General features: G+C 39.5%; 1 protein-coding gene across 7 annotated transcripts in view; it reads left to right on the forward strand.

Annotated features, from left to right (window-relative positions):
- Positions 1 to 27,301, forward strand: part of CPED1 (cadherin like and PC-esterase domain containing 1) — a 271,966-nt gene that overhangs the window by 239,648 nt on the left and 5,017 nt on the right. For 6 of the 7 annotated variants that reach the window (XM_070264955.1, XM_023639557.2, XM_070264957.1 and 3 more), the window contains 4 exons: positions 9,410 to 9,630; positions 9,887 to 9,988; positions 10,390 to 10,477; positions 14,508 to 14,654. In XM_070264955.1, coding sequence (XP_070121056.1) covers positions 9,410 to 9,630; positions 9,887 to 9,988; positions 10,390 to 10,477; positions 14,508 to 14,654 — 558 coding nt within the window. Of the gene's footprint in view, positions 1 to 5,901; positions 6,169 to 9,409; positions 9,631 to 9,886; positions 9,989 to 10,389; positions 10,478 to 14,507; positions 14,655 to 27,301 lie in introns of those variants that run through there. The other variant, XM_023639558.2, reaches the window with a different exon arrangement.

The following is a 27,301-nucleotide window of genomic DNA, read 5'->3' on the forward strand; positions in this document are numbered from 1 at the left end:
ACACTGAGGAGGCCAAGAAAGTATAGAACATGTATAGAATAATCCCATCCATGTAAAAACTAATGCATACATGCAAACATGCCTACACACACAGAAAATTCCTGGGAGTAACAGTTAATTACAGTAACAGTTAATAACAATGATTACGTAAGTGGAGGAGAGTGGAGAGCGGTGGAGTGGTGACAGGACCGGCTACATATTTCACGAGGCCCACTGCAAAATGAAAACGCAGGATTTGTGTTCAAAATTATAAAGAATTTCAAGAAGGCAAAAGCAGAGCAATAAATGGAACACAGGATCCTTCTACCGCACGGACCCTGTGCAACTGACCAGGTCACATGTCCATGAAGCCAGCTGGGTAGTAAAGCATGCCTGGTGAAGAGTGAAGAGATCATTTTAAATATCTGACTTGTTTTCATTTTTACAGTGTGTGAGCATTTTTTTAGATCTAAAAATCTGTACTTTAAAAGGTTGTATGGGGGCCGGCCCGGTGGCGCAGCGGTTAAGTTCGCACGTTCCGCTTCTCGGCGGCCCGGGGTTCGCTGGTTCGGATCCCGGGTGCGGACATGGCACTGCTTTGCAGCCATGCTGTGGTAGGCGTCCCACGTATAAACTAGAGGAAGATGGGCACGGATGTTAGCTCAGAGCCAGGCTTCCTCAGCAAAAAGAGGAGGACTGGCAGTAGTTAGCTGAGGGCTAATCTTCCTCCAAAAAAAACAAAAAACAAAAACAAAAACAAAACAAAACAAAAAAAAAGCGACTTTGGGGCTGGCCCCGTGGCCGAGTGGTTAAGTTCACGCGCTCCGCTGCAGGCGGCCCAGTGTTTCGTTGGTTTGAATCCTGGGCGCGGACATGGCACTGCTCATCAGACCACGCTGAGGCGGCGTCCCACATGCCACAACTAGAAGGGCCCACAACGAAGAATATACAGCTACGTACGGGGGGCTTTGGGGAGAAAAAGGAAAAAATAAAATCTTTAAAAAAAAAAAAAAGGGTTGTATGAATCAGAACTAGGGCAGAGGCAATGGAAATGCAAAGGAGAGAGAGCCAGAAAAATAGATTTTTTATTCAGAATCACAGGACTTGGTAAAATACTGACAGGTACATACACTCCGACACCACACAGCACAGAGATGATTGTGTGAACATTCACAATTGCAGCTATGAAATAGCACTTATTTTAAGAAAGCTCCATTATGAAGAGGAGTAGGTTAGCAAAAGGTTTTCCCAGCATTTCTATTTTTCACTCTCCATGAGAATAATATCAATACACAAAGTGATCTTGAAACCCTTATATCTCGTTACTAAGACAATTGAGTTCTCATCCTACCCAGAATTTTTTTTAAATCATCTTTCTATTCCAAAGACAAATTCATGTTAAAGCATGTCAATTACAAACATAGAAAAACAAGTAACATAGACAGTTTGTTTTTTAAATACCTTATATACTGATGTTTGTTTTTTTGGCTCGCATGCTACCATGACAAACATTCAAGAAAGGAAACATATCATTCAAACAACATTATACAGAAATTCACTTCGCATATGCATAAGGATGGCAGGATCATGGAGTAGTAAGAGCTTCCGACTGGCGATCAGTAAGCTGCACTAGTTCTGATCCCACCAGATGAAGTGATTTTCTATTCATCCAACCCATCAGATTAACTCTGCTGTTCCATACTAGAAACCTTGCAGCATCAGTTATCCCTCATGTGTCACCACAGAGTAGTAAGCTCAGAATACTTTTTATAACTTTTGTGATGTTACGTTGTTCCTTCGTTCATCTAGCTTTTGTTGAGCTAAGAATCTGTGCTAAGTGCATACAACATGATCCTCCAAGGTGCTAAAGTTCTAACAGAAGAAGACAAATGAGAGAAGTGGCCATTACAACTTAGCGTGATCGTCACAAAGGCAGGGAAAAGCACAGATGCTGGCGTCTGCCCTGGACTCTGAGGTTCTAGAAGAGCTACTAAAAGAGAAAGTGCCTGAGCAGAGTGGTGGTGGTAGTTACGGGCAATCTACCAATCACGTTACTTTGAAATAGTTTAATTGAACTAGAAAGAAATAGAGATCTTCATTTCTTCCCCAAAAGAATCTACGGTGAGAGTCCTCTCACTCAAGCCTAGTGCTTTCATTGATTTCCCTCTTACTGCAGGGAACAGAGGATGGAGGGAACTGATGATGGGCAGGAGACAAGCAGGTGAGGAGTGGACCAGAAAGGATTCTGAGTATCTCATTTTTCAGTGTGCTCCAATTTATGCATCTTGGATTATGTAAAAGTGGGAATATACCTAAACATGCAAATTCTAATGGTATAGTAACCTTACTAGCCTGAAGACTTTAAATTAATATGACAGACTCAGGGGACTATCCCCGGGGCATAGTGTTAAGTTCAGTGCGCTCCACTTTGGCAGCCCGGGTTCATAGGTTCAGATCCCGGGCGCAGACCTACACCACTCATTAGGCATGCTGTGGCAGTGACTCACATACAAAGTGGAGGAAGATTGGCACAGATGTTAGCTCAGAGCTAATCTTCCTCAAGCAAAAAAAGAGGAAGATTGGCACAGATGTCAGCAAAAAAAAAAAAAGGGAAGACAGGTTTTTTTACAGTGAGAATCCAAAAGTTTTGCTGTTGTTGCCGTGAATAAGGAGTGCAAATGTGCTACCAAAAACAGAACCTTATTTTAAACCCTAATCAAGACAAGCTTCAGCTTTTGGGGATGCATTAAACCAAGTTATGTTTCTCCAAAGAATCAGATCAAAAAGCAACAGAATTTGACTGGGCGCATGAGAATTATTGGAAACTTAGGCCTTCAAATAGCATTTGCTTTCTTTAGAATCTCCAAGCAGTCATTTCTCTCTGTTGAATTTCCTTATGTTGTTATTGTGACCTTTTACATCTTTTTTACTACTATTTTACATTGATGAATGCAAGACTTTATGTGGAAATACATGCCCACCTGTGGGGAAGGAACAAGACACAAAATAATTGAGATTTAAAAAGGGGTCGAGTTTCTGGTAACTTGACCAGGAACTCCACTGTGCTTAATGGCGTGAGAGCGGAGTCATACTTTCTATACCTCAGTCATTTGCATTCACTTGAGCTACGTGAACAGAGAGTCGTCTCCGGAGGAAAGATGGAACAAAGGTTCTCCTTGAAGCATTTGTATTCATTTCTATGGCATACTTGTTTGTGTATGGAGCACAGGAAAATGCGGGACTCTTTAAATTCTAAATCTATCCAAATATGAGTTATTTCATTTATAGCTTTTTGCATGCATGTATAGGTTTTGTGATGTGTAATCGTGTTAAATCAAAGCAAAATCAATTGAAATATACAAGCTATGTTTTCAATCACATTTCTCTAAATAGATATTCACCTCTTACTTAATAAACTCTGAATTTATAAAAATTTATCAGAGGATAACTTTGTAATCACAGTGCAAAATATAGAGGAAATAGTATAGAATAATGATAATCAAATTTACTACTGAAAAAAATTAAGAGCTTGACCAAACTGAATTTAACAAGCTCTTGTTTTGTTTGTCATTGAAAACGTTGTTCAGATTTTAAACCAGTAGAAAAAATCTGAGAGAAGAATGCAATTAAAAAAGAGAAATGCAAAAAGGCAATATTTACTGAAAGTACTTAAACTCAACTGTTAAAGCAGGAAATATAACTTATGTTTTTAAGTAATGTTTGCAGTGTCTAGGGGTTAAAGGTATTTAAATTTTTCAAGTGTGGTTAATTTATAATAATATCATGAGACTAATATGTGAATTCTATTATGGCTACACAATTAATTGTCAGTTTCACAAAAGGGGGGATGATAAAAGGAAAAGAATACATCCCACTCTCACCAGGAGAGGATGACATACACAATGCCGACAATCCAGATGGCATGGCAATAGAGACAAAGGATTTTGTTCCAAGCAGCTAGAAGATCTATGTCTATGTGACATTGTTTAGTTGTTTCTTTCCTTTTTTTGTCAAATTTCCTGTGTTTGAGAGTGATTTGCCTAAATGTCAATTTACCTTTGTTCTTGACCCCAAAGAGCAATTTGATTGGTCATCTGTAGCCAATTTAATCAAAATGCATCATTGGAAAACATTTGTTGTAGCCATGTTACATTTTACAGAGAAATGCTTTGTTGAGCCAGATTTTCATCATGCCCTGAATGTCATTAGCCATCTGATTAGTCTCAGCTTCATATTAGAGCATAATCGCCCCTTGCCTGGTTTAGAAATGAATATTTATCTTATGAGAGCAGTGGTGCTCAATCAAGAGGCTCATCAGAATCACTGTAGAGCTTTCTAAACATATGAGCCATGCTTGGCCCTGAACTACACAGAATGAGTAAGACTTCTGCTCATCTCACTTTCATTTCCTTTATTTACCAATGTGAGAGCTCTCCAGTAAGCAGGCATTGCCTAGATTAATGGACGGGTAGCTCCTATTGTACTCCTGTATAACTTCCTCTTGGAAGGTTCCAGTGGGTTCCTGTTAGCTGGACTGAGTTCTCTGTTGGCATCTACATACACTCTGTTGGTTCTGAAGAAATATCCCTACTTTTGTGAACATTGAAGATAGAATCTATACAAGATGCAAGAGAGGAAGGAAAGAAATTATCTTAAATCAAGAGGTTTTTTCCTGTCTATTGATTCTACATATACCCAATTCTTTCCCAGCCTCAACAGATTAGAAGAACCTGGGAAGCTAACAAGCTCCAGACAATTTATTAACTTTGTATGGACTCAACCCAGATAGCCACCAACACTTCTCTTTTCATTTCCTTATAACTTGCTTTGCTATGTCCTTGTTACTTTTGGTAGCTCTGGAGAAAGCAATAACAGAGTAAACAGGGTAAATTCTATAAGAATAGCAGGGTAAACTCTGTAAGAGTAACAGAGTAAAATATTTGGATGTCTAGGTATCATCATTGTTAGTTCTCTTTATTCATGATGAAATAAAATGGAATGAAAATGATTTTGTATTTCAATAAAAAATTCCCAGAGTCTTGGTTGCATTTTCAATAATATATGATATTTCTTGCTATTATTTTTCCCAAGAAACCAATTTCTCTGAGAATAGAAGTCCTTTTATGCGTCATGTGGATTATAATTTAGCCTTACATATACTTCATACTTTTGCGTATTCTCAGGTGGAAAATCTGAATTTAGGATTTAGTTTTTTGCCAAAAAGACTTAGCATATAAGAGAATATGGTAAAGACCAGCTAAGTGTTTATCAAACTCATTTCCTCCTCTTCCTGGCACATAGTTTGACTACATTTCTCAGTCTCCCTTGAATTTAGGGGTGTCACCATATGATGACTTCTAAACAATGGAATGTGAGCCGCAGTGATGTGCCCAGCTCCCAGGGTGGGCCCATAGAACCTGGCAGCTGTTTACTCCTTCCTCAGCTGGAGATCAGTGCCCAGGGAGCTCTTGGAAACCATAATTGAGAAGGCACAGTTTAATTTTCCTAGGATCTTGAATGACCTCTGTGCCCCCACCCCCACACATACACCTGCCTAGAAGCTCCTGGACTATTTTCCTGAGGGAGAAATAATCTTCCCTTGTGCTTAGACCACTAGACATATTGGAGCTCTATTTGTTATGGCACTCAGCCTGTCCCACCTAATACAGAGACTCTATACTGTTGAGAAATTAGAAATGAAAATAAAGATAATTAAACCATTTAACGGTTTTTTTAGTAAGACTATTTTTAAACAAGCCCCAAGCTTTAATAGAGCCTAGGAACATGATGTACTTCTAGGTCCTATGGTCTATGATAGTGTGAAAAAGGGTAAGAAAAATACCAGCCCCCATATACTTTTTGGTGACACACTGCATAGAACAGATGCAAAACTCCTCTAAACACACCTTTGTTATCCCACAGATAAACTGAGATCTGGCCTCTCATGACACATCCAGACATAGACGTTTCTGCTCCTCTCCAGAGCCCACCTTGCTGGAGGCAGGCTCCCCTCCCTGCATCACAGGGCCAAAAAAGAGATGCTGCACAGGAAAATGTGATTCAATCTTTGGAATGGAGTTGCCACTGGAATTCCAAAATATGATTAACATTATTCCTGAACCAGTGCTTAATCCTGACTCTCTTAAGCCATTGTTTTACAAAAGTAGAAATAAAGTTTATTTAAGCTGATTATTTCTATGTGAATTTTCAAAAAATTTTTAAACAAAATGAATTTATTATTATTTCTGTTGCTGCTTTTGTTTTTTAATTAGTATCATAAAAAGCCAATATATGTTTATTTTAGAAGAAACAAAGGAACAAAAAGAATAAACCATCAAGATATCATCACTTCAGAATAACCCCAGTTGACTTTCCAGGACCCTTTTCTATGCATCCACATGCCTTACTTTTACAAAAATGCAGTCCTTATTTATATTCTTATTGTAATCAGCTTTTTGTCAAAGTTAACTGAAATCTTCCCCACCACAATATATCCATATTACAATATCATTGTTAAAAGATGAAAAGAGTTCAAGTGTATGATTGTACCTCCATATAATCAATCTGATAGACATATATGTGCTTCAATTTATTTTGCTTTTAAAATATATTTTAATAGACATCCTTAAATATTTCCTAGAAGTGGAATTCCTTAAAACTGCCAATTTATACGCACAACAGCAAAGTTTTCATTCATCCAGATAACAAATGAGAACTGACTTTCATGCCAGACATTATTCTGGACACTTGAGATTCAACAATTGGAAAAAAAAAAGACAGAAACCCTCCCTCATGGTGCTTACATAGACATGAGAGGGTCCGTCTCCTTGAACTCATAGTATCACTAGGGCTTTCAAAATCTTTGCTACTTTGGTAGGGGAAAAAAGCTTTAATCTTACTTTTTGTGTTTATATAGCCCATAATTCAGACACCCAATGATCTTACTGGCTGCTTAGAGATACCTTAGGTGGGATTGCATCTTGATACTAAAATGAAAACAACCTCTAAGAAAAACCTATAGTGGCAATTTAGCTGGAAAGCTGGATCCAAAGTTCCTTGACCAATGTTAACAAGTGAATTGTGTTCCCACCCAACCAAATTCTTATGTTGAAGTCCTAACTCCCAGTACCTCAGAATGTGACTAGATTTGGAGATAAGGCCTTTAAAGAGGAAAGTAAGGTAAAATAAGGTCATATGGGTGGGCCCTAATCCAGCCTGACCAGTATGTGTCCTTATAAGAAGAGGAGATCAGGACACAGACACATGCAGAGGGAAGACCATGTGAAGACACAGGAAGAAGATGGCCCTCTCCGAACCCTCAGAAGAAACCAACCCTGAAAATATCTTGACCTTGGACTTCTAGCCTCTAGAATCATGAGTAAATAAATTTCTGTTGTTTAAGCCACCCGGTCTGTGATAATTCATTGTGGCAGCCCCAGCAAACCAATCAGATGGAGCTGGATAATTACTAGTATCTGAAATTAAGAGCTTCCCCGATTATTCAAAGTTCCCTTTTAAAAATCAGAAATCTAGACCAGGAAAACAAACAGAAATAGTAATAGATCAAACCCAGTAGAAAAATTTCAAGTGATTTCACAAATTATTTTATCCTCGTGGAATTTTATTGCCCCAAATGGAGCTTGACCCAGAGAGTCAGTGACTGGGGCCTTCACATCTTATGTTATTCAGCTTAGCTTGATGATGCTTGTGGTGACAGTACTTGATCTGAAGGCAAAGAGGAGATGCTTTCTGGATGTCTTCACACAGCTACTTGAATATACTTACTGTGGAAAGAATAAACTTTTGCAGATTCTCACTAAATTTGCTGTGAATGGACAAATGCAGTAGTGCCTGAGAAATGATGGCAATGCATGATGTTAAAATCAGAAAAAAAATATGCGCCTGACTAACAGAAAGAGAAATCTCAACAGAGAGAGAAAGAAAAACAAAGAACAAAGTACACCTTAACCAAAGACATTAAAAGGGATTGTCTCTAACAAGAGTCACTGACTTTCCACTCAAAAAATATTTTTAAAATGCGTGCATGGTATTATGGGGGAAATTAGAATTTAGAAATTAACCCTGACTCTGACCTCAAATATTTCTTGATATGAGAAAAAAAGACACAGACACAAATAGCCATAATTTCATATAGTCTTTGATAAAATATGAAATGGAAATAAAAACTATAATGAAATCACAGAGGACAGAGAAGGTCATTCTGGCTGAGGCATCGGACAAGACCTGCTGGGGGAGATGTTTATGTTGGGTCTGGAGGTTGTGTAGCATTTACACAGGTGAGGTTGCAGAGGGAGGAACTTTCTAGGCAGGCGGATTAGCACAAGGAAAAGCAGATGTTGTTAGCGCAAATCATCTTCAGCAAAAAAGTAGGAATCTGACCTGCTTTCATGAGGGGAAGTGCGAGAGGATGGGGCACTTGGAGTGAAAGGACCTGGGTTTGAGTCCTGTGTTCCCCATTTACTAGATTTATGACCTCAATCCCTGAGCTTCAAATTCCTCATCTGTGAAACAGAAATAATGATCCAAACCTCACAATTATGAAGACTAAAAGAGAGTACCCTCTGTGAAATCTCCACGTAGCAAAGCCTGATACGCAATAAAAATTCAGCAAATGTTAGCTGAACTTAAGGAATTTAAACTTGATTCTATAGAATGGGAGCCAATAAGGTTTTTGAGCATGAAAGTCAGATGACCAAAACTAGGCATTTCGAACTTTATCCCAGTAATATGGTGTGTAGAATGAATTAGGGGCAGCCATTGTGTAAGAAGGAAGACCCATTAGGAGAGCATTAACAATAGCACAGCTTTGAAGCAATGGGAGCCTGAAGCAGGGCTGTGCTGGTGGGAATGGGAATGAAGTGATGGGTGGGGAGAGTTCTGGGGCAAATGGCACTGGGATATGCACCCTGGGACATAGCTGGCTGTTGAGAAAATCGGATTCTTGTCCTGTGACTCTATTCTCAAGTAGTGGCATGACCTCTAGTGAGCAATCTAACCACTGTGGATTCCAAGTTTTCTCTTCTATAAAATAAAGAGATTAGAAAATCTCCGAGTATTCTTACAGCACTAAAATACTTCATGCCTATTTGAATCAATAAAACTTGTTAACCTGATTAGATGAGAAAGCAAAGAGCGTAAGGGAGGTAGAGAAATTGAAGATAACATGAAGCAAAAAGCTTTAAACATTCATTGCTGTGTCAGTAGGCGATGCCATTACTAGGAATATGCAAGAGGAAAATAAACAGGTTTGGGGGAATATGTGATGAATGTCATTTCTAACGGTTTGAAAGGATGTCCTTCAAACAATTAAACATGCAGCTTTATGAGTATTCAACAAATTTCTTTCTATTATCTCCTATACCATGTAAAGATCAAATTTGAAAGCATATATTTTTTCTTTAATTTATAGATTCTTTTCATCGGAGATTCAACCAACAGAGGGATAATGTACTATCTGATCGAAAGACTGAATGAAACCTTGCAGGAATGGCAGAAGGTGCATGGCACTAAATTCTACCACAACGTCAATGGCGGGAAGACCTTGATCAGTTATTCCTACTATCCCCAGTTCTGGATAAGCCCTTCATTAAGACCAACGTTTGAAAAAGCACTTGAACATCTCTTGCAAAGGTACAATGGAACTATTATGAGCAGCACGAAGCCACAATGCACTGATGTTTTACTAGCGGTCATAATTGCTCACTGTATATCAAATGTGCTGAAAAGCTTAAATACCAAATAATATGGCTGAAAATGAGTTGGAAATGACAAGGGGGTCCTGTGATCAGGATGCCAGATATGGTTCAATGAAATGCGAGGTAATGCTGTTAAAATGTTTGCCATCTGTTTCAAGGCAACATGTGCTATTTTTCTTTCTGGATTTCAGATCGCGTCCCCTGGAGAATACCGGCCAGACTGTATTGGTCGTTGGTGGTGTTCAGTGGCTTAATTCCAATCACCTACAAATTATTCACAAGGTTTTAAAAAGGTAAATTTCTGCAAAAATAATTGTCATTAGTATTCTAAGTAACAGAAAAAAGTACTCGATGTGACTGGATTTTATCAGATGTTATTTAAAGAGCAATTTGTGATTTAGAACTAAAAACTTAAAGTCTAGCTTAAAATGTCTCAAAACACTTTTGCATCTAATCATAAGGTGACTCTTCAGTATCCAAATTTACATTTACTATGGATGAAAAAATGCCCACCGACACATAAAATTCCATCCACAAAAAAACCCTAATACACATCAAATCTATAAAATGAGAATTTAGTCCTCTACACCAATTATCATATTCTAAAAGAATTACACTGTATTTGCTTATGTAAACACCAACATCTAGAAATGTAATTGAAGTTCATGACTTTAGAATTCTGATTATTTCACAGGGAAAATTTACTCAATATCCTTGTGATCATCAAAACCTTGGGAATTGGGTTTCATCTGCCAGTGGAGGGCGTGCATTTCCTAACACAGGTAAGCCCATTTCCTCCAGGCTATGCGAACTTTATGGTTCCCATAAAGATCTCTGCTGGGGTCTGAAAAAGGACCCAAAAGGCACTACATAATATTTAGCAACCTTCAAAAGAACCAAAGGAGATAATATACTTCAAGATTATGATTTCAAATCAGTTATAATTATTTCTGGAGATAAGAAGACCATAGGTCATAAATATGTTATAAAAATGTTTTGAATTCATAAAAGAAGAAAGGGGGTGTCAAACCATGAGAAAATAAAGAACTGAGGGGTAGATGACAGGATTATGCTTTAAATATCCCCTTACCCCTCTAAGGTTTCATACACCTTTAAAGGCTCATGCTGAAACCACAAATGAAATTGTCAGTATCAATGAGTACTTTGGGAAAGAGTGGCTTTTTTGAAGATGATTCCTGAATGATTGTTTTAAAAAAATCGTCTTTGAAGTCATATCATTAGTTTTTCCTCTGGTTGGATATTCATAAATGAAAGGAGTTAGAGGCCCTGACCAGTTCTTATAGAGGGTAGTAAATTAGTCTCAACACTAATAGAGGTCTCAGGAAAGAAAAGAAAGACAACATCTGTAGGTAAGAGAACAGCTGCTCTTGTTCAAGCGAGGAGAGTGCACGGGCAGCCAGATTTGTGTGCAACTGCTCGGGGGAGCTTGGTGGAGCACTGGGAATTGGGGAGACGAGAAGCTGTCCATTTAATATGTAAACTGGATGAGATTTATTTTTGTGGCAATGTTGAGCATGCTTAGCTTTTTCCAGCACAGATAACGCGACTGCCCTCCCCTTTCTCGAAACTTTGCCCCCTCAATCTGTGATGCAAAAGCAGGAGAGCTGGTAGAAAGCAGCCCGAGTAAAGGCTACAAGTTCAGCCTCTTGGAATAAGGAGGGGTTCAGGTTATGTAAAATGAATTGAGGTATTTAGAATCTGGGGTAGCTGAAGGGTTTGAGACTGTTGGGGATTAGAAAAGGGGTCCTCTGATAATTTTTGCTATGGGTTATGAGTTGAATCTCCTTTAACGTTATTTGAAGGCTACAGCTCAAGATTGCAACTCCTTCTGGAGGGCTCTGGTGGCTCCACTTTGCTTCTTTGCTTGAGCTCTCCACAGGAACTGGAGTACTTGTGGCCCCTACTTATGTTTAGGTTACTAACTCAGGATCAGTTCCTCTCAGCAGACAGCAAACATTTCTTCAGCACTTATTATGTGCCAGACACTGTGTTAAACATTGTGCCCGCCACCAGGGCTTTGATGGTGCCCATCGGTCTTTTCAAACTGAGTGAAGACAAAAGGAGGGAAGAAGAGGAGGGGAAACCATAGAAAGAATGAGAAAGGAATAATAGCAAGTGGAAGTAGAAAAGAAATCTGAACTCCTTATCATATGCTCATGTGGCCATTCAAGACTTGATCTCTGCCTTCCTCTGAAGACTTACCCCTTGCTACCAGTGTATATGCACAAATACACACACACACACACACTCACAACACCACTGAGCTCAGTCATGCTAAGCGTGTTTCAGCTTTCAAGCACACCATGCTCTCAGTCACCTCCAGGTCTTCCCTCTTGGCACCCACTCTCCCACCACCTCATCCCCTGGGTAATTTCCAATCACCTTTCAAGTGCTCCTTTAAATGCTGTTGCCTCTGGTTGCCTCTGGAAAGACTTAATTGACACAACTCGATTGGCTACTCCTGCCATGAGCTCCTATAATAGTGTCTTGTGTCCTCATTCATGTCATTCAACAGATACAATCCTTGGTTATCTTTGTCCCCTGCTAGATGAATCTCTGTGAGAGCTAGGAGGGAGGGCTGCATTGCTCACTCTGGTTGGCACCCCCGAATGGAAAACACAATGCTCACCACATACTAGACTCAAAAAATATCTTATGCATGAATGAGTGAGTGATATTTTGTATGATTTGGCTGTTCCCAGATTGCCATGTTAGGACTGAGACATTCATTCTCCTGGGCTGGTGAGAGCGTGGCCACTTGATGACCCACACCTGAATCCCAGGAGAAACTGCCTTTTGCTGCAGAGACCCAACTTGCCCGTGTAGAAGTACCAAGACTCAGCCCCTTCCCTTAATTTGGGCCGTCTAGGAAGGACCGGCCCAGCTCTAGACCTCCTGCTGGGACCCACGAAAGCCTCTGTTGCAGCTATATTGCTCCCTTACGGAGGTGTTGATCCCGAGAATGCTCTCCTAGTAGCCTCTTGCAAGCAAATTTCCATCTCAGAGTCGATTCCCCAGAGAACAGACATTTCTCTAGAAAATTTTCTCTAGGAACTGCTTACTATAAAGTTCTGTGTACCCTTCATAATTAGACATATTAAAGTTGAGAAAATACTTGTAACTAGATAAGCAAAAGCCTACAAACAATACTGAGCATCGCTTTTCATGTGGTGGCACAGACCAAATTTCCATCTGTCTCTTTTCCTTCAGACTTCTTTACGAGCCTTTTCTTTTCACTACTTTTATTTTGGGGGAAACACTGTTCTTTGAATGCCGTGTAAAAGTAGGTATGCAAGCACAGCGGACTGCTTCTTTCATGCTGCTTCTTTTACCTTGCAGTTGGGTTAACAAATGCAAGTAATTTGCTTTTTTACTTGGAAACTGGAAATCATTTTTGTCCTTTAGAAAAGGCAAAGGGAGTGCCAGCCCCGGTGGCCTTTGGTTAAGTTTGGCACACTCTGCTTCAGCAGACCAGGTTCAGTTCCCAGACATGGACCTACACTGCTCTGTTAGCAGCCACGCTGTGCTGGCAGCCCACATACTAAAAAGTATAGAGGGAAATTGGCACAGATGTTAGCTCAGGGCAAATCTTCCTCAGCAAAAAAAGAAAAGAAAAGAAAAGGCAAAGGGCGTACAATTCCCTCCCTATGTCAGTTTGAGTTTTCTAAGAATCAGATAGTAAGACAGTTTTGCAGAAGCAGGGGGTTTATTTGGGAGAATGCCTGGGAATAAAAAATGGAAGGGTGCAAGAGCAGGCAGGAAGAGTTCAGACCACAGCACCCTCTGCATAGCACTCAATCTTGCTCTGATATTTTTTGAATCTCTACCATGTATTGGGAACTGTGTCTGGCTGTAACATGTCTGATATGAAGGGAGAGGAAGAAAGATGGATTAGGTAGGTCTCAGACTACAGGTCAGTCTGAGAAAGGCTTGGCCAAGCCGATGAGGAATCCTGGAGCTAGAGTAGTTCGTGGAGGAGTCCCCTCAACAGCGGACCTGAACTGGAACTTCCGCCAAGAGTGATCATTGCCTGGGATGTGGCTGGAGAGGGAAGAAAATGATCCAGAGAAGCAGCAGTTGGAGCCTTCACTCAATTCTGCTGCTCCCCAACGCACACACCCCTTCTCTGTGTCCCCACCCCCACTGACTGGTGAACTTCCCTCTGCTCAGGAGCCCCATCTTGAAGCCTCATCGTCCAGCTGTCCCCTGCTCCTGCAGAGCTCTTCCCTGTTCTCCACAGCCAAGAGCCTGGTATATTTCCCTCCAATAAAGCACTTAGTACACAATTTACTTGTCTGTTTCTCCTATTAGAATGCAATGTTTTAAGAACAGGGACCACAATTTATTTATCCTTGTATTTCTGTCCGTCAGCGCAGAGCTAAGCACAAAACAGATACTAATTAAATTCAAACAATTAAATGGATAAGAATCGAAACAGAGATAGCATTTGTGATTTTTAAATCTTGGTTTTAAATTGAAAATTTTAGATATTTCAATGGGTCTTTTTGGGCAACAAACCTAACTACTTTTCATAGAAGGGGAAGTTCCAAACTGTGTGTCACTATAGATATTTGTATATTGTTGTTTTATTTATACATAAATGTTTATATTTATATTCAATAAAAAATTAGGGCACATCTTTATTTAAGAAATCTATGTGAAATTAATTCTTTATCTCACAATAGGACCAATCTGTAAAAAAGAAGACATTTACATGATTTCTACCTGAGTTATTAAGTCATAAAACAATCCTCTTAATAAAAATTCTCATTCTTCTGCTTTGCAATACAGAGTGAAGTTCAGAACTTATGGAAAGAAAATTTGATTATTCTGGATGCTGCAAAAAAATATGGCTATGAAGTGGTAGACACATTCACTATAACAATGGGGCGATACAAAGAGTTTCTGCAGGGAACATGTGGATGTCATTTCCATGAGGTATTTATTATGCTGGCTCTCTGATTTTTATTGCTTTTGATTTTTTTTTAAATTTCTCATTGTATCTTTAATTGCATTGTCAGCCTTATCTTGCATTAAAAAACTATGTCAGGAGGAGATTAAATAATGTATATTCATCATCACTCAACCAGAACATGTAACAGTCACATCTCCAGGCTCTACAAAATGAGGTGTTAAAAAAATTAGTATTTAGGGCCTGGGCCTGTGGCATAGTGGTGAAGTTCAGTGCATTCCACTTTGGCGGCCTGGGTTCCTGAGTTCAGATTCTGAGCACAGACCTACACTACTCATCAGCCATGCTGTGGGGGCCTCCCACATATAAAGTGGAGAAAGATTGCACAGATGTTGGCTCAGGGCTAATCTTCCTCAGCAAAAATAAATAAATAAATAAATAATTAGTGGTTATGTAGATACTTGAAAACTAGATCACTGGTCAATACAAGCTGGAAGATGTGAACTTGGAGAGCACTTACCTTGTCTAGATTCCAATCCATCCTGTCAGAAATTGTGTCCAAAGAAGGTGGCAAATGTCTTTAGTGGATGTAGCTTGCAAATTAAGAGACGATTTAATGTGCGAAGCTAATGAATGACCTTCCTCCATTGGTTTATCCAATGCATTAACAGGAAGGCCTGTGTTTTGACTAGCTTCCCGCCCTCCCCCCATTGGTGAAAATACTTGTATTTATAGTCAATACTTAAATAGGCTTAGCTGATAAGGTGATAGCAGAAAATAATTTTATTCTTTTCTCCCCCGTCCCTTCAAACTCTGGGATTATTTGCTCCCTACAGCTGGCATAAAATCTTAGTAAGTCCCATTGCTTTAAAACCACTTTCAGATAATAAAAGGACTCCAATCACTTTTAGGGGTAAGAAGATTATCCCTTCAGTACTAAAATTGCCCAGCCCTGTGTTGTAACCACGTGAAGTTATTTCCTTCCCCCAGCTCTGGCCTGCCTCAGTCTCAAACGTAGGAGAGGGTGCAGGAGACCTCTTTCCTGTTTCCCCATCTGACTTTGCTACTCTTCTTCTCCCACTCCTTTCTTCATGGGTCACTTTAGGGGAGATGTAAGGGCAACAAAAGTCTTACTTGACTGGCATAAGCATAACCCACTGTTGTGCTTTCAGGAGATGCTAATTCTTTCTTTTTAGGGTGCTTTTGTGGACTTCCTTGAAGACTCCCCCACTACCACCACCACCACTGGGGCCCTCTGACTGTAGCTTCCTCGATAGAGGCAATACCTCTCTTGTAGCTGCATTCCTTCCTTGGCACCTTGGCTTCCAATTGTCCATCCCTCTGTTGTGGGTTATGTTGCCCCTCCAGGAGTCCTCTGGGAAAATATTCAACATAGCACTAGGCTTGCTATACCCAGTTGCCCACATTTGGTCCACAAGAAACACTCATGTATCCTTGCTCTGCTGTTGCTAGGAGTAGAGTTAGCTTCCAATGCAGCCCTCTCTCTTTTTCTCTCTCTTTCTCACTCTCACTCTCTCTGCCAACTTAAAGCTGCTCTATAGCCACAGTTCTAATGCTCCCCAAACCCCAAAGGACACGTGTCTACTTCTCAAAGTTGATCTCTTGAAGCCACCTCTCACTTGGCTTAAAGCAGGGGTGAAGCAACTCCCCAAGATGGGGAAAGACCACAAAGCATTTGGAAAACTTCTCACATAGAAATTCTCTCTCTTCCTTCCCAACTCTCTTAATGAGACAAGAGTTTGCAAAACTGGACTTTGTCCACATTTTTGCAAGTTTTGCCTACATTGTCCAGACATTGCTTTGGAATATGAGGTTTCTTGGCTACTGTTGTTTGCTCTGGATCTCAAGAGCTTCAGCTGAAACTGCGATGGAGTTGTTGATCATCAAAAGATGACCCTTTGATCATCCTGTCAGATATTGATTCACTCGTTCTTTCTGACATGGATCCCTTTGTAAACCAGGATGCAGTCATTAGAGGGTTGACTATTGACATGATGACTAAATGTTTCATCTGACCCTGTTTTTCAGCCCTAAGATGACTGTCAGAATCCATCTTGCTCCTCAGATTTTTATGAATACTCAAGAGTTATTGACACTGCATTGGTTCTTCTGTATGTTCTAGTAAAGGATTCATGTTATACTTTTGTATGACAAATGAAACTGCATCTCGTTGAAGTAAGAGTTTGCACCCACAGTAGAGAGCATGGAATTTTAAGTTTTGATCTAGCAACTTGAAACTTGGTCATGTTGTTGCAGAACAGACTTTAAGTTGTAGGATACTGTGTTTCTACTTTTTCTCCCACCAGAAAATATAACACCCTTCAAGTGCCTATCTTATTTGCAAAAAAGTCAGGACTTAGAAACACAAGAGCAGGTACCCTGGAAGAGGAAAAAACAATGAACTTGGCTGAGCCAGCTCTTATCATAGTTGACCACAAAAACAAGCTAAAGGTTGCCAAACCACAGAAAATGGGGATTCTAAGACAACATACAGATTGGTTTTTTGCCTCTTTTAGAAAAGTTTTATTTATTTATTTACTTTTACATAATGTGTCTTCAATTAGTATTTTGGGGGAGGGTATCTGTTTTTCTTTTTCAGCTTTAGTGCTCTGGAAGTCTAAAAAGACGTTCTCCAAAGATTTCCAGCATGGCTCCAATTAAAAACAGAAGATGTCTTTCCCAAGTGATTGCATTACATGTATCTCCTGCCACAGCATCAACCAGTTGACACTAATAGTCATTGAATTTGAGAGCTACAAAAAAGACTCTTTGAACCACTAGAACTAGAATATTGGCTTATAATTATTACTAATAAAAACCAACCTTAATTTGCAAAATAATGATTTAAGCATGTCAGGTAAAATTATTTCACTTATTTGATTTTATAATTTTTTGTGTGCAATTATCATAGACAGATTATTTTCTCTTAAACTTTATTTCTAATGTGTGCCGTCTTGATGGCAAGCTATATAGGTATCCCCCAAATTATCTCAGTTGATTCTGGAGCAGAGTTCTCCATTTTGAAGTTTTCACACTTGAGTTGAAATAGCTCTGGGAGCATATGCCTTTCCAGTTACAACACAGAGCTGATAAGATCGTCTTTCTCAACTGGCTCCCTTCATCACACAGTCTCGAAACCCATTCATCACTCAGGCATGATTGTTGCTTAACTCCCGAACAATTTGTACCACTTGTACCTCAGGAAGTTTCTAGTGCTGACACTGATGTTTTATAATCTTTCTAAAGCACCACCCAACATCTTAAATCACTCAGCTTATTATAAAGAATCAAGAAAATCTAAGGATGCAAAGGATAGTTTGATGATGAAGAGAGTAAGACAGGAAAACATAGATTCTTGGTCTCATGCAAAGCATATTCTAGGGTAGAAATTCATTAATAATAACCATTTTTTACTTTGTGCTCATCTTATGAGCTGGCAAAGGAATTTGTCATACAGTAATAGCAGGGATTAAAATCAGCTGTATTAGAGCCATAAGAATTTGGATTGGGGAGCCTCGTGTCTTCTGGTGTTTAATTAAACCATTCCCACAATAGAGTCAGGGATAGGACCCTAATCCTGAGAAGGATTGGCGTAATTGTTATAGTAAGATCTTGACGTGTTCTCTTTGATTTGTGGTGAGAATTCTATCATAGACATAACAAACCTGCTCCAGTGGCTTCTTGTTCCCATAGGTAAGATTAAAGCTCTTGGGCCATCTCTTTCATCTGTCAAGGCACCCGAGAGAGACTGTGTTGCCACAATGAATCTAGAAACAATTTCCCAACTGGTGTCCATCAGTTTTGACTAAAATGTTTCTGCTGATTAGAAAAACAGGTGTTTCTCTTCGTGGGTAGAAATGGAATTTTGTTTTCCTAATCTTCATGCAGGACAACAAACAGGATCCAGGTAGCTCTTGCCTGAGTGGTTTTGGCCTCTGCCTTTAGTTATGCGGCAGACATCTACCGGGAACAAGCTAAAACCTGGGAAAGATGCAAAAATATTACCAGCCCAAGCTTGGCCACAGAAGAGGCAAAATCCACAACCAATTTTTATGTGATTATTAATCAGTCTAATCAGTTGTACATATCTTATATGATATCTCTGGTTTCTGGCAGATGTAGCTATAGCTTGTGACTGAGTGAAGAAAAAAAAAAAGCCTTTTGGCATCTCCGCCCAGCTCTAATACCAGCGGGTTTCCTTTGATTCTGGCACCATGGAAAGAAGAGATTTTCAGTTCTTTGTCAGAGATGATTTCCCATTATTATTTAGTCTTCACTGTATACTCTGTACTATTTAGTCTTAATTAAATAAACAAAAGCTTATCTGGCCTAGAAATGTTTTCCTTCTATGCCATGGGCCTCAAGTTTTTCCCCCTTTTCCTTCAAACTTTAAAAGTTTATCCTAAACACAATGAAGCAAAAAGCCTTTAAATTTATCTATCTAAAAAACTGAAGTAATGACTTTTAGAGAAAAAAGAACAACTGATCCAAATATAGTTTAACATATATATCTGATCCCAGAATTTAGCTATCAGTATGGCTATTTTAATAATGGCAATTACTATTTTTTGTAATAGCGATTTTTAATTCAATAAATTTTTTGAGTGTCTATATCAGCGTTGTACTAACTGCTATAAAAGGAGCTAGGAGAATGTCTTGTAGGATTCCCATAAGCATCTCAAACTCAACATCTTCCCAAAGAGAGAATTAATATTCCCTTTAAACTTTTTTCTTCTCTAGTATTGCTAAATTTATTGCACTGTCATTTACAAGCTAGGGTCATCCTTGACTCCTCCTTATTGATGCCCCCCATCAACCCCTCCTTATCAAGCCCCCTTACAACCTCCAACCAGCAAGTTACCAAGTCCTGCTCACTCCCTACACATTCTCCCATGTCTTTCCCCTGTACACTGTTCCAGTTGCCTCAACCTTGTTTATTCTTTTACTTAATCATCCAACATTTGTTTTGTGAGTGCGGTTCTAGAGCTAAACACTAGTGAAGCAAAAATAAGTAAGATATGCTCTCTGCTCTCAAGACATTGTAGTCAGAGGGTCAGGCATAAAAACCCATATTATGAAACAATATGTTAAGTGGCATGTTAGAGATATGAATAGGATATTGTAATAACACCAAGAAGGGGCACCTAACCCAATCTGAGGTTTGAGTGAGCCTCTCCTTGAAAACTGCTCAAGCTGATTGTTAAAGGATGAGTAGGCCCTGGTCAAAGTAATAGGGTGATGGCGGAAGGAAGGCCATTCCAACCCCATGGGACAATGTGAAGCAAAGTAGCTTTGAAATAACCTGATGTTCTCAGGAAATCACAAGCAATTCTGTATACTGTAGATCATCAATTATAAAAGAGGACTGGGAAAAGTAGGCTAGGGCCAGATCATGGGAAGAGCTTAGACTTTATCCTGTGGGTGCTAGAGAGCCAACAGAAGGTTTTAGAGAGAAATGAGATGATCATGTCTTTGTTCCAAATAGGTAAGTCTGATAACAGTGAGGAGGGAAGATTCGAAGAGGACTAAGTCAGGGAGAGATGTTGGGAGACTCTCAGAAGTCAGGTGAGAGATGATAAAGGCTCACCCAAACCAGGACAGAGACAGCAAGCATAAGAGAGAAGCAGACAAGTACAAGCCCTGTTTAAAAAAATAGTAGCGGCAGATCTTATCTGTGGCATGAGGGAGTAGGAAGAGTCAAAGATGATTCCTAACTTGGATGATGGATTTGAGAGCTGAACCAGCAATTGAGACAAAGAATAACTGAGAAGCTTCCGGCTTAGTGAAAAGATGATGAATTCAGTTTTGAACATGTTGTGTTTGAGATGCCTGTAGGACATCCAGGTGGAGATCTCTGACAGGCAGTTAGATATACAAATCTGAAGCTTGAGGGACAGGGTGGGGCTGGAGATAAACAGTTGGAAGCCATCAAAAATAGGTAATAGTTGAAACCATGAGAATAGCTCATCCAGAGAGAATGAGTAGAGTATGAAAAGTTGAGGAACTCTTGGAAACACCAATATTTAAGGAAAGTTTGGAGAAACAGGAGCATTTGAATTGAGAGGAAAACTTGAGTAGAATGTGGTACCATGGAAAGCCAAAAAGTGAAAATTTGTAAGGAGAGATCAAAACAGGGTCAACATTGTCAAATGTAACAAATAGATCTATTAAGATAAGGATTTTTAAATAGTCATTGATTTTGGTATTGAGGAAAGTCTTTCTGACCATATTAAGAGTAGTTTCAGCAAAATAATGGGGACAGGAATTAGACTACAATAGACTGAAGAGGTATGAGAAATGAGAAAAGGGGGCTGGTAAAACCTTTCAACAAGTGAAAATAAGAAAAGGGGAAAGATATTGCATTTAGAAAAAAAGGAGTCTAGGGGCAGTTTCTAGGAGGAACAACTTTCGCGTGTTTACCAGCAGAGAAGGAGTAATCAATACTAAGGGATATGTCAAGAATACTGGAGGGTAGGACAGTTGCGGCCAGGCCCCTGATAATGTGGGGCAGGATCAGCTCAAGGACATTGTAAATAGCTGGTAGGGTGCTGATAAATGAACAAGGTGGACTGGAGGGTCTCTTCTTCCCCATCATTTATTTGCCCTAGACTATTTCAATATTTTCATCTGAGAACCCTCACTTTCAACTACTCTAATTTGTCCTTCATGCCCCCACCAGGATAATGTTGCTATACTTCAAACCCAATGTTAGCATTTAAAATTTTTCAGTGTCTCTGTAACTAAAGAGGAATTTCAGAAGCTTCCACTGCCTACCATTCCTACACTTCCTTTTTGAGAAAGTGATTTCATGCAGTCCTTTCTGTGTAAAATAATTAGTGCTCATTCCATCATCTGCAAGTCGAATTCTAGTTTTCTCTACTGGTTGATCAGAGATCAGTGCCTGGTGAAAATGGATCCATTAGCTGTAAGGAAGCACACCCTTTTCTGAGATGGTTTCGTATCAAATCCTGTTCCAAAGAGAGCACCCTACGTTGAATGGTGGTAATACCAATTACATCAGGGTCTCTCGCTCAAGAAGGATAATCAAATGGAGAATGAACAAAGAGAGAGTCCATCACTCTACATTGAACTAGTATTGTGACCCAATGAGGAAGCTATGCATCCCAGCCTCAGCAATACTGGAACCTAAAATGTCAATATCACTAAGAAAGAGATGCTGGCCCATCACTATTTCACATTCTTTGCAGTAATCCTTCACTTCTGGGTTTTCTTAGCACCAATCTTTAAGTGTTGAATTGGACTTTGAACTGCCTTGATTAGCATTTCCTACTTTATGTTTTAATGTTCTTGTCTTATGAAAACAGGTTCTGTGGTTTGGGAAATACTGCATACCCCTCCACTTTAAAGATTCTCAAACGATATTAGTATGTCAAACAATCCCAAAAGCCCTGATAGCAAGAGACTTTTTAGCTTGGTTTTACCCAGTTTTTCCCAAACATTTTGACCAGAGAACCACTTTTCTTTTTTAGTAACAACTATTAATACCTCAATAAACACATTTTGGGGAAGCTAGCACAGAGGATAAGGTCTGTATCATGCATAGAGTCCAGGTTTAATGTGGCAGATTGACCACAAGCATTTATCTACTCTTCCACCTGAAACTCCACTACAAGGACTTTAAAGACATAAAGCTCTTCAACACCCCCCCCCTCCAAAAGACAGAATAAGAAATAAATCCTAACAGACAAGAAACCAAATTCGTTTTAAGAATTGACTTCGCCTTGGCAGGAAGTTACCATCGCGAAGTGCCTGGAGAGGAGAAACCTGTCAGAGCTGCAACACACCTGCCCCTCGGCTCCTCTGTGGCTCAGAGCTGAAGGAGTCAAGTGCTGAGGAAGGCAGGGCTGAGGCCCAGGTCGGAAAACAATTGGTTCAAAGTCTGTAGGCAAATTAGTGGGCCCCAGGTCCCTCACCCCCACCCCACACAGTCAAGAACCTATACAGATACATATAATTTCTTTAAAAATTGAACAGCAGCATCTGGACTCAGAAACACAGTATAGTAAAGAGCAATCAATCTAGAGGCTGCAATTAGAAAGATGAAAATGAAACTTGGCACCTGAGGGATGGAACCCCTAAACTTCTTCCCAAAGCCCCTAGGATAGCAGCAGACAGGCACGCACCACCATTGTCAGCAGGCTGGAGAGCTCTTCCTTTTCTTTTTTTTTTTTCCTCCCCAAAGCCCCAGCACATAGTTGTGTATCCTAGTTGTAAGTCATTCTAGTTCTATGTGGGACACCACCTCAGCATGGCCTGATAAGCAGTGTGTAGGTCCGTGCCTGGGATCCAAACCGGCGAACCCCAGGCCGCTGAAGCAGAATGCGCGAACTTAACCACTCAGCCATGGGGCTGGCCCTCTGGAGACCTCTTCTGACAAGAAATTGAATGCTTAATAGCAGAGCTCCTTTAAAAAGGCCAGAGTAGTGCGGAGCACATCCCTACAGTGAAGCCAACAGGTGGAAGTGTTGGTACCCACAAATTGTTTCTAAGTAACATTTTAGTGCCATATTCTTAAAAAAAGAAACCTCTAAGTTCAAGCGAGATAGATGGAAGCAAATACCTGTGAGTTAAGGTCAAAATAGATTCCAAGACCCAAGATGTACATTGAAATAGAGCAGGGTAGGAACTTAGTTTGTAATCAATCAGACTAACGAAGGTCATTCAAATAGTATCAAGAATTCAGTGACATGAATAATCAAGCACTTAGGAAACTGAGTTTAAAGACAGGGGAGTTAGTCTCTGGGGAACTGCATGGAAGTGCAACATAGAACCCACAGTTTAACATTAAATTGGCAAACTATTGGTCTGTAGCTCCTTAAAATCAATCTCCACACCTCAGAGCAGAATATGTTCACGGAACGAAGAACTGAGCTCTGTCTAGGGGCGGGAGTTAAAAAGGCCCAGCTGTCAGAATAAGAAGGGTTGGAGGTTTGGAGGTAGGGTGAGAATATGAGACATTGCAAATCTGGAAACACCAAAAACAGAAAACAAAAAAAACCCCCTCATTCCTAAAGAAAACTTTAGTCTTGCCCTCTAATCCTCAGCATCTTTGACCCATTCAGAAGTTGGACTCCCTTCAATCAAAACATAGCATATTTCATGTGGCCATAATTAAATATTTGGGGGAGGGTAGATGAAAGAATTTCGTATTATCTGTAAAAATTGCAGGATTTCCTGAAATGGAATTATGAATTGTAAGGACTGGCTTCTAGCTATTGTTTGTTGCTTTATTTTTATTCCATTTCTGTGAATTCTTAGGCTACTTTTCCAGCTGGTCGTAAATTTTGTGAGTGGATTTTGAATTGAAAGTCCTGCCTCAGAATGACTAGACCAAATAAAAAGTGCTTCAATAGTATACATTTCTTTTTTTTTTTTTTAAGACTTTATTTTTCCTTTTTCTCCCCAAAGCCCTCCGGTACATAGTTGTATATTCTTCGTTGTGGGTCCTTCTAGTTGTGGCATGTGGGACGCTGCTTCAGTGTGGTTTGATGAGCAGTGCCATGTCCGCGCCCAGGATTCGAACCAACGAAACACTGGGCCGCCTGCAGCGGAGTGCGCAAACTTAACCACTCGGCCACGGGGCCAGCCCCATACATTTCTCTTAAAAGACTACATTAGCACATTTTGCCTGGTCAATCTGATGTTTCCCAACCTTGGAGAGCCAGTACCCTCCTTCCTCTTCAGACCCCACCCTTGATCACGAAACACATTTGTAATCAGAACATCCCCCCGCCTAATCTGGTCTAGAGAGATTTTGGAACACTCGCACCACCGCAAATTGTTTTCTATTTTGTTCTACGGATCTGGAACCACATCAGAAGTTCCCTGGGTGTTATTCAGGTCGAGATCCGTTTAGGAAAGGTATTTGCTTGTAATCTGCCTGACTCTTTTCCAGCTCCCCAAGCTTTCCCTTTTTGTACCGGCTTTTTGAATTTTCAAAGTTATTTCAGATGAAGCAATTAATGGCAATACCCTCATTGTGATGAATATTTATGTGCAATCAATTCTGAGTATTGAAGTTACATGCATTTAATAGTAAAAGTTGCAATGCTAGTTTTGTTTTATAATTTATACCCGTTTTTCGTTCGTTTGGGAAATCTCACAATAGCCATCGGCCAAAACCAGTCAAGTTGAATTGTGGCTATTTGTTTGCCTTCTGAAATGTCTGTGTGCCCAAGTCTTTAATTATGTAGGCATGTGGAAAGATCTACAATCATAAACTGGTAGATTGCTTAGCATATAAGACACCTGTGAAAAAGTAAAAGTTGCTTCTACACGCCAAAGTACAGAATTACAATTCTTATTATACTGAGTCAGAAAAAAACGTGATCATCTACGTATCCTATAATATCTTATCATTACAGCACTTGATTCGAGCTCCAAAATGACTCCTCTCCAAGTTTCTATTGTTAATATATTAAAAATATATTATGGGTTTTTTTTTTTGAGGAAGATTAGCCCTGAGCTAACTACTGCCAATCCTCCTCTTTTTGCTGAGGAAGACCGGCCCTGAGCTAACATCCATGCCCAGCTTCCTCTACTTTATACGTGGGACGCCTACCACAGCATGGCTTGCTGCGCGGTGCCATGTCCACACCCAGGATCCGAACCAGCAAACCCTGGGCCGCCGAGAAGTGGAATGTGCAAACTTAACCACTGCTCCACTGGGCCGGCCCCAAAATATATTATTGTTTTGAAACACTGTAATCTTTACTTGAAAGTCTATTTGTACATGTAACTTAATCTAAATTTGAATAGCGCTGTGAGAAAAATAGTTTTTATTATTATACTTACACTTGTGATTATAAAACGGTGCTGATCTAACAGGTTATCATACTTTACGGAGATCAATTGTCCTTCACTATTTCTTCCTAATTTTAAATATAATTTGCCACAGCAAATTCACAAAAAGAAAATAAACAAAAGCAAAACTAAAGACAAGGAGTTACTTTGGAATATTTTAAAGTGGCAAAAAAATTGTCATTTGACATTCATGTTTAAAGTAATGTAAAAGTTTGCCATATCGTGTATGTGTATATTCTTAATCGTATGAGATAGTTCCTTATCCTTCTAGGTAGGCATGTCTCTTTCTCAGTGGTCAAGTCATATGTACCCAAATTTAGAGAAGGGTTGGAAGAGTCAAACTTTTAGAATTTGTCTCTGATTGAGGTGACTACTACATCTAGAGTCTTTGTCTCTGGTTCAAGGCCTAAATCTTTCACTAAATCTTTCTAATAACTCATTTTGTTTGTTATTATTATTAGTCCCTGGAGGTAACCTGACATTTGTATTACCAACAGCTCTCTTTCAAAGCCACATTCCAGTTGACACTTCAGTTGGATTTTAATAATCCCAAATGGTCCTCTGATTTTGGGAAGGACCCAAATGGGCATATTTCCACACATGAGATCAAAGGAAAGAAGCAATTAGCTTTTTATTGTACAGGTATCAAACATCTTTCACTTGCATAACATTTCCAAGCCTTAAAATTACATCTAACTCCTTTTCCTCCGCTTCAGAGCCCATAAGAGTAGGTAAAATAAGATAATATTTTGAAACTCGGAGACAGCAGTTTGACAGCAATGTTGGATATTGAATTTTACAAATAAGTTCAAAGAAATAATAGCCGTGTGAACAGATTATCATGCCCGTCATAAATTAGCACTAAATCTTCTTAACGTACTGAGGAACTATTCATTACATGGAAACAACATGGTGCCTGACCTTGGGGAGCTAGTCTCAGACAATGTCTTTGAAGTCATTTCATTCTTGTTCTTACTTCAAGTATCTCAGACATGTGTCTTTATATAGCCCCCTTGAGGGTAGGGACCATATCTGAATTACTCCATGTGTTTTCTAACGCAGAGAACTCTGAAGAATGAAAGATGGATACTATATGGAAAAAATTACTTAATTTTAATTTTATAAGATATGGCATCATTTTGTTTCTCTTCTATTGCTTTTCAATTATAAAAGGTTACATGAATTCTTGCTAATTCTAAAAATCTAAAAATAAGTATATACAATAAAAACAAAAACTCCTACCTTTACACTACATACACCCCCCAGTCCTCACTCCCTTCTCCACTGGAAGCTCTAATAACAGTCTGGTACATAGTTAGGTCCATTTAAACATACACTCTTGATTTTAATTCCGTGCAATTAAAACCATTAGGCTGTTAACATTTGTGATCACGGGATTCATACAACATTGGGCTTTATTTAGAACTACCTTATTTCTCCATAAACATTTTTAAGGAACAGTAGCAGTTTATGAAGTGCGTCTTAATCTTCAGTATGAACACTTCTGTTCTTTCTATCTCAGTATTGAATTCTGCTTATGCTTGGCTTATACAGCCAACAAATTGAGTCTATGGTAGGTTGATGGTATATTCAGTTCATAGTGACAAGTTGAAAGTTGCCCCTCATCATTGCCTTTTTTCCTTCCCAAATGGTCTTGGTTATTTTCCTAGATTTATTCTTTAAGACATATTTTAGAATTTCTTTGTCATGTTCCCCCCAAATCCTGCTGTGACTGCAATTGGAATAGCACTTTAATTAACTTGGGAGGATCTGACATGGCATGTCTTTCCATTTGTTCATGCTTTCTTCTATGTCTCATTAAACTTTT

This window comes from Equus caballus, chromosome 4 (genome assembly GCF_041296265.1).
Source record: "Equus caballus isolate H_3958 breed thoroughbred chromosome 4, TB-T2T, whole genome shotgun sequence".
NCBI lineage: Eukaryota > Metazoa > Chordata > Mammalia > Perissodactyla > Equidae > Equus > Equus caballus.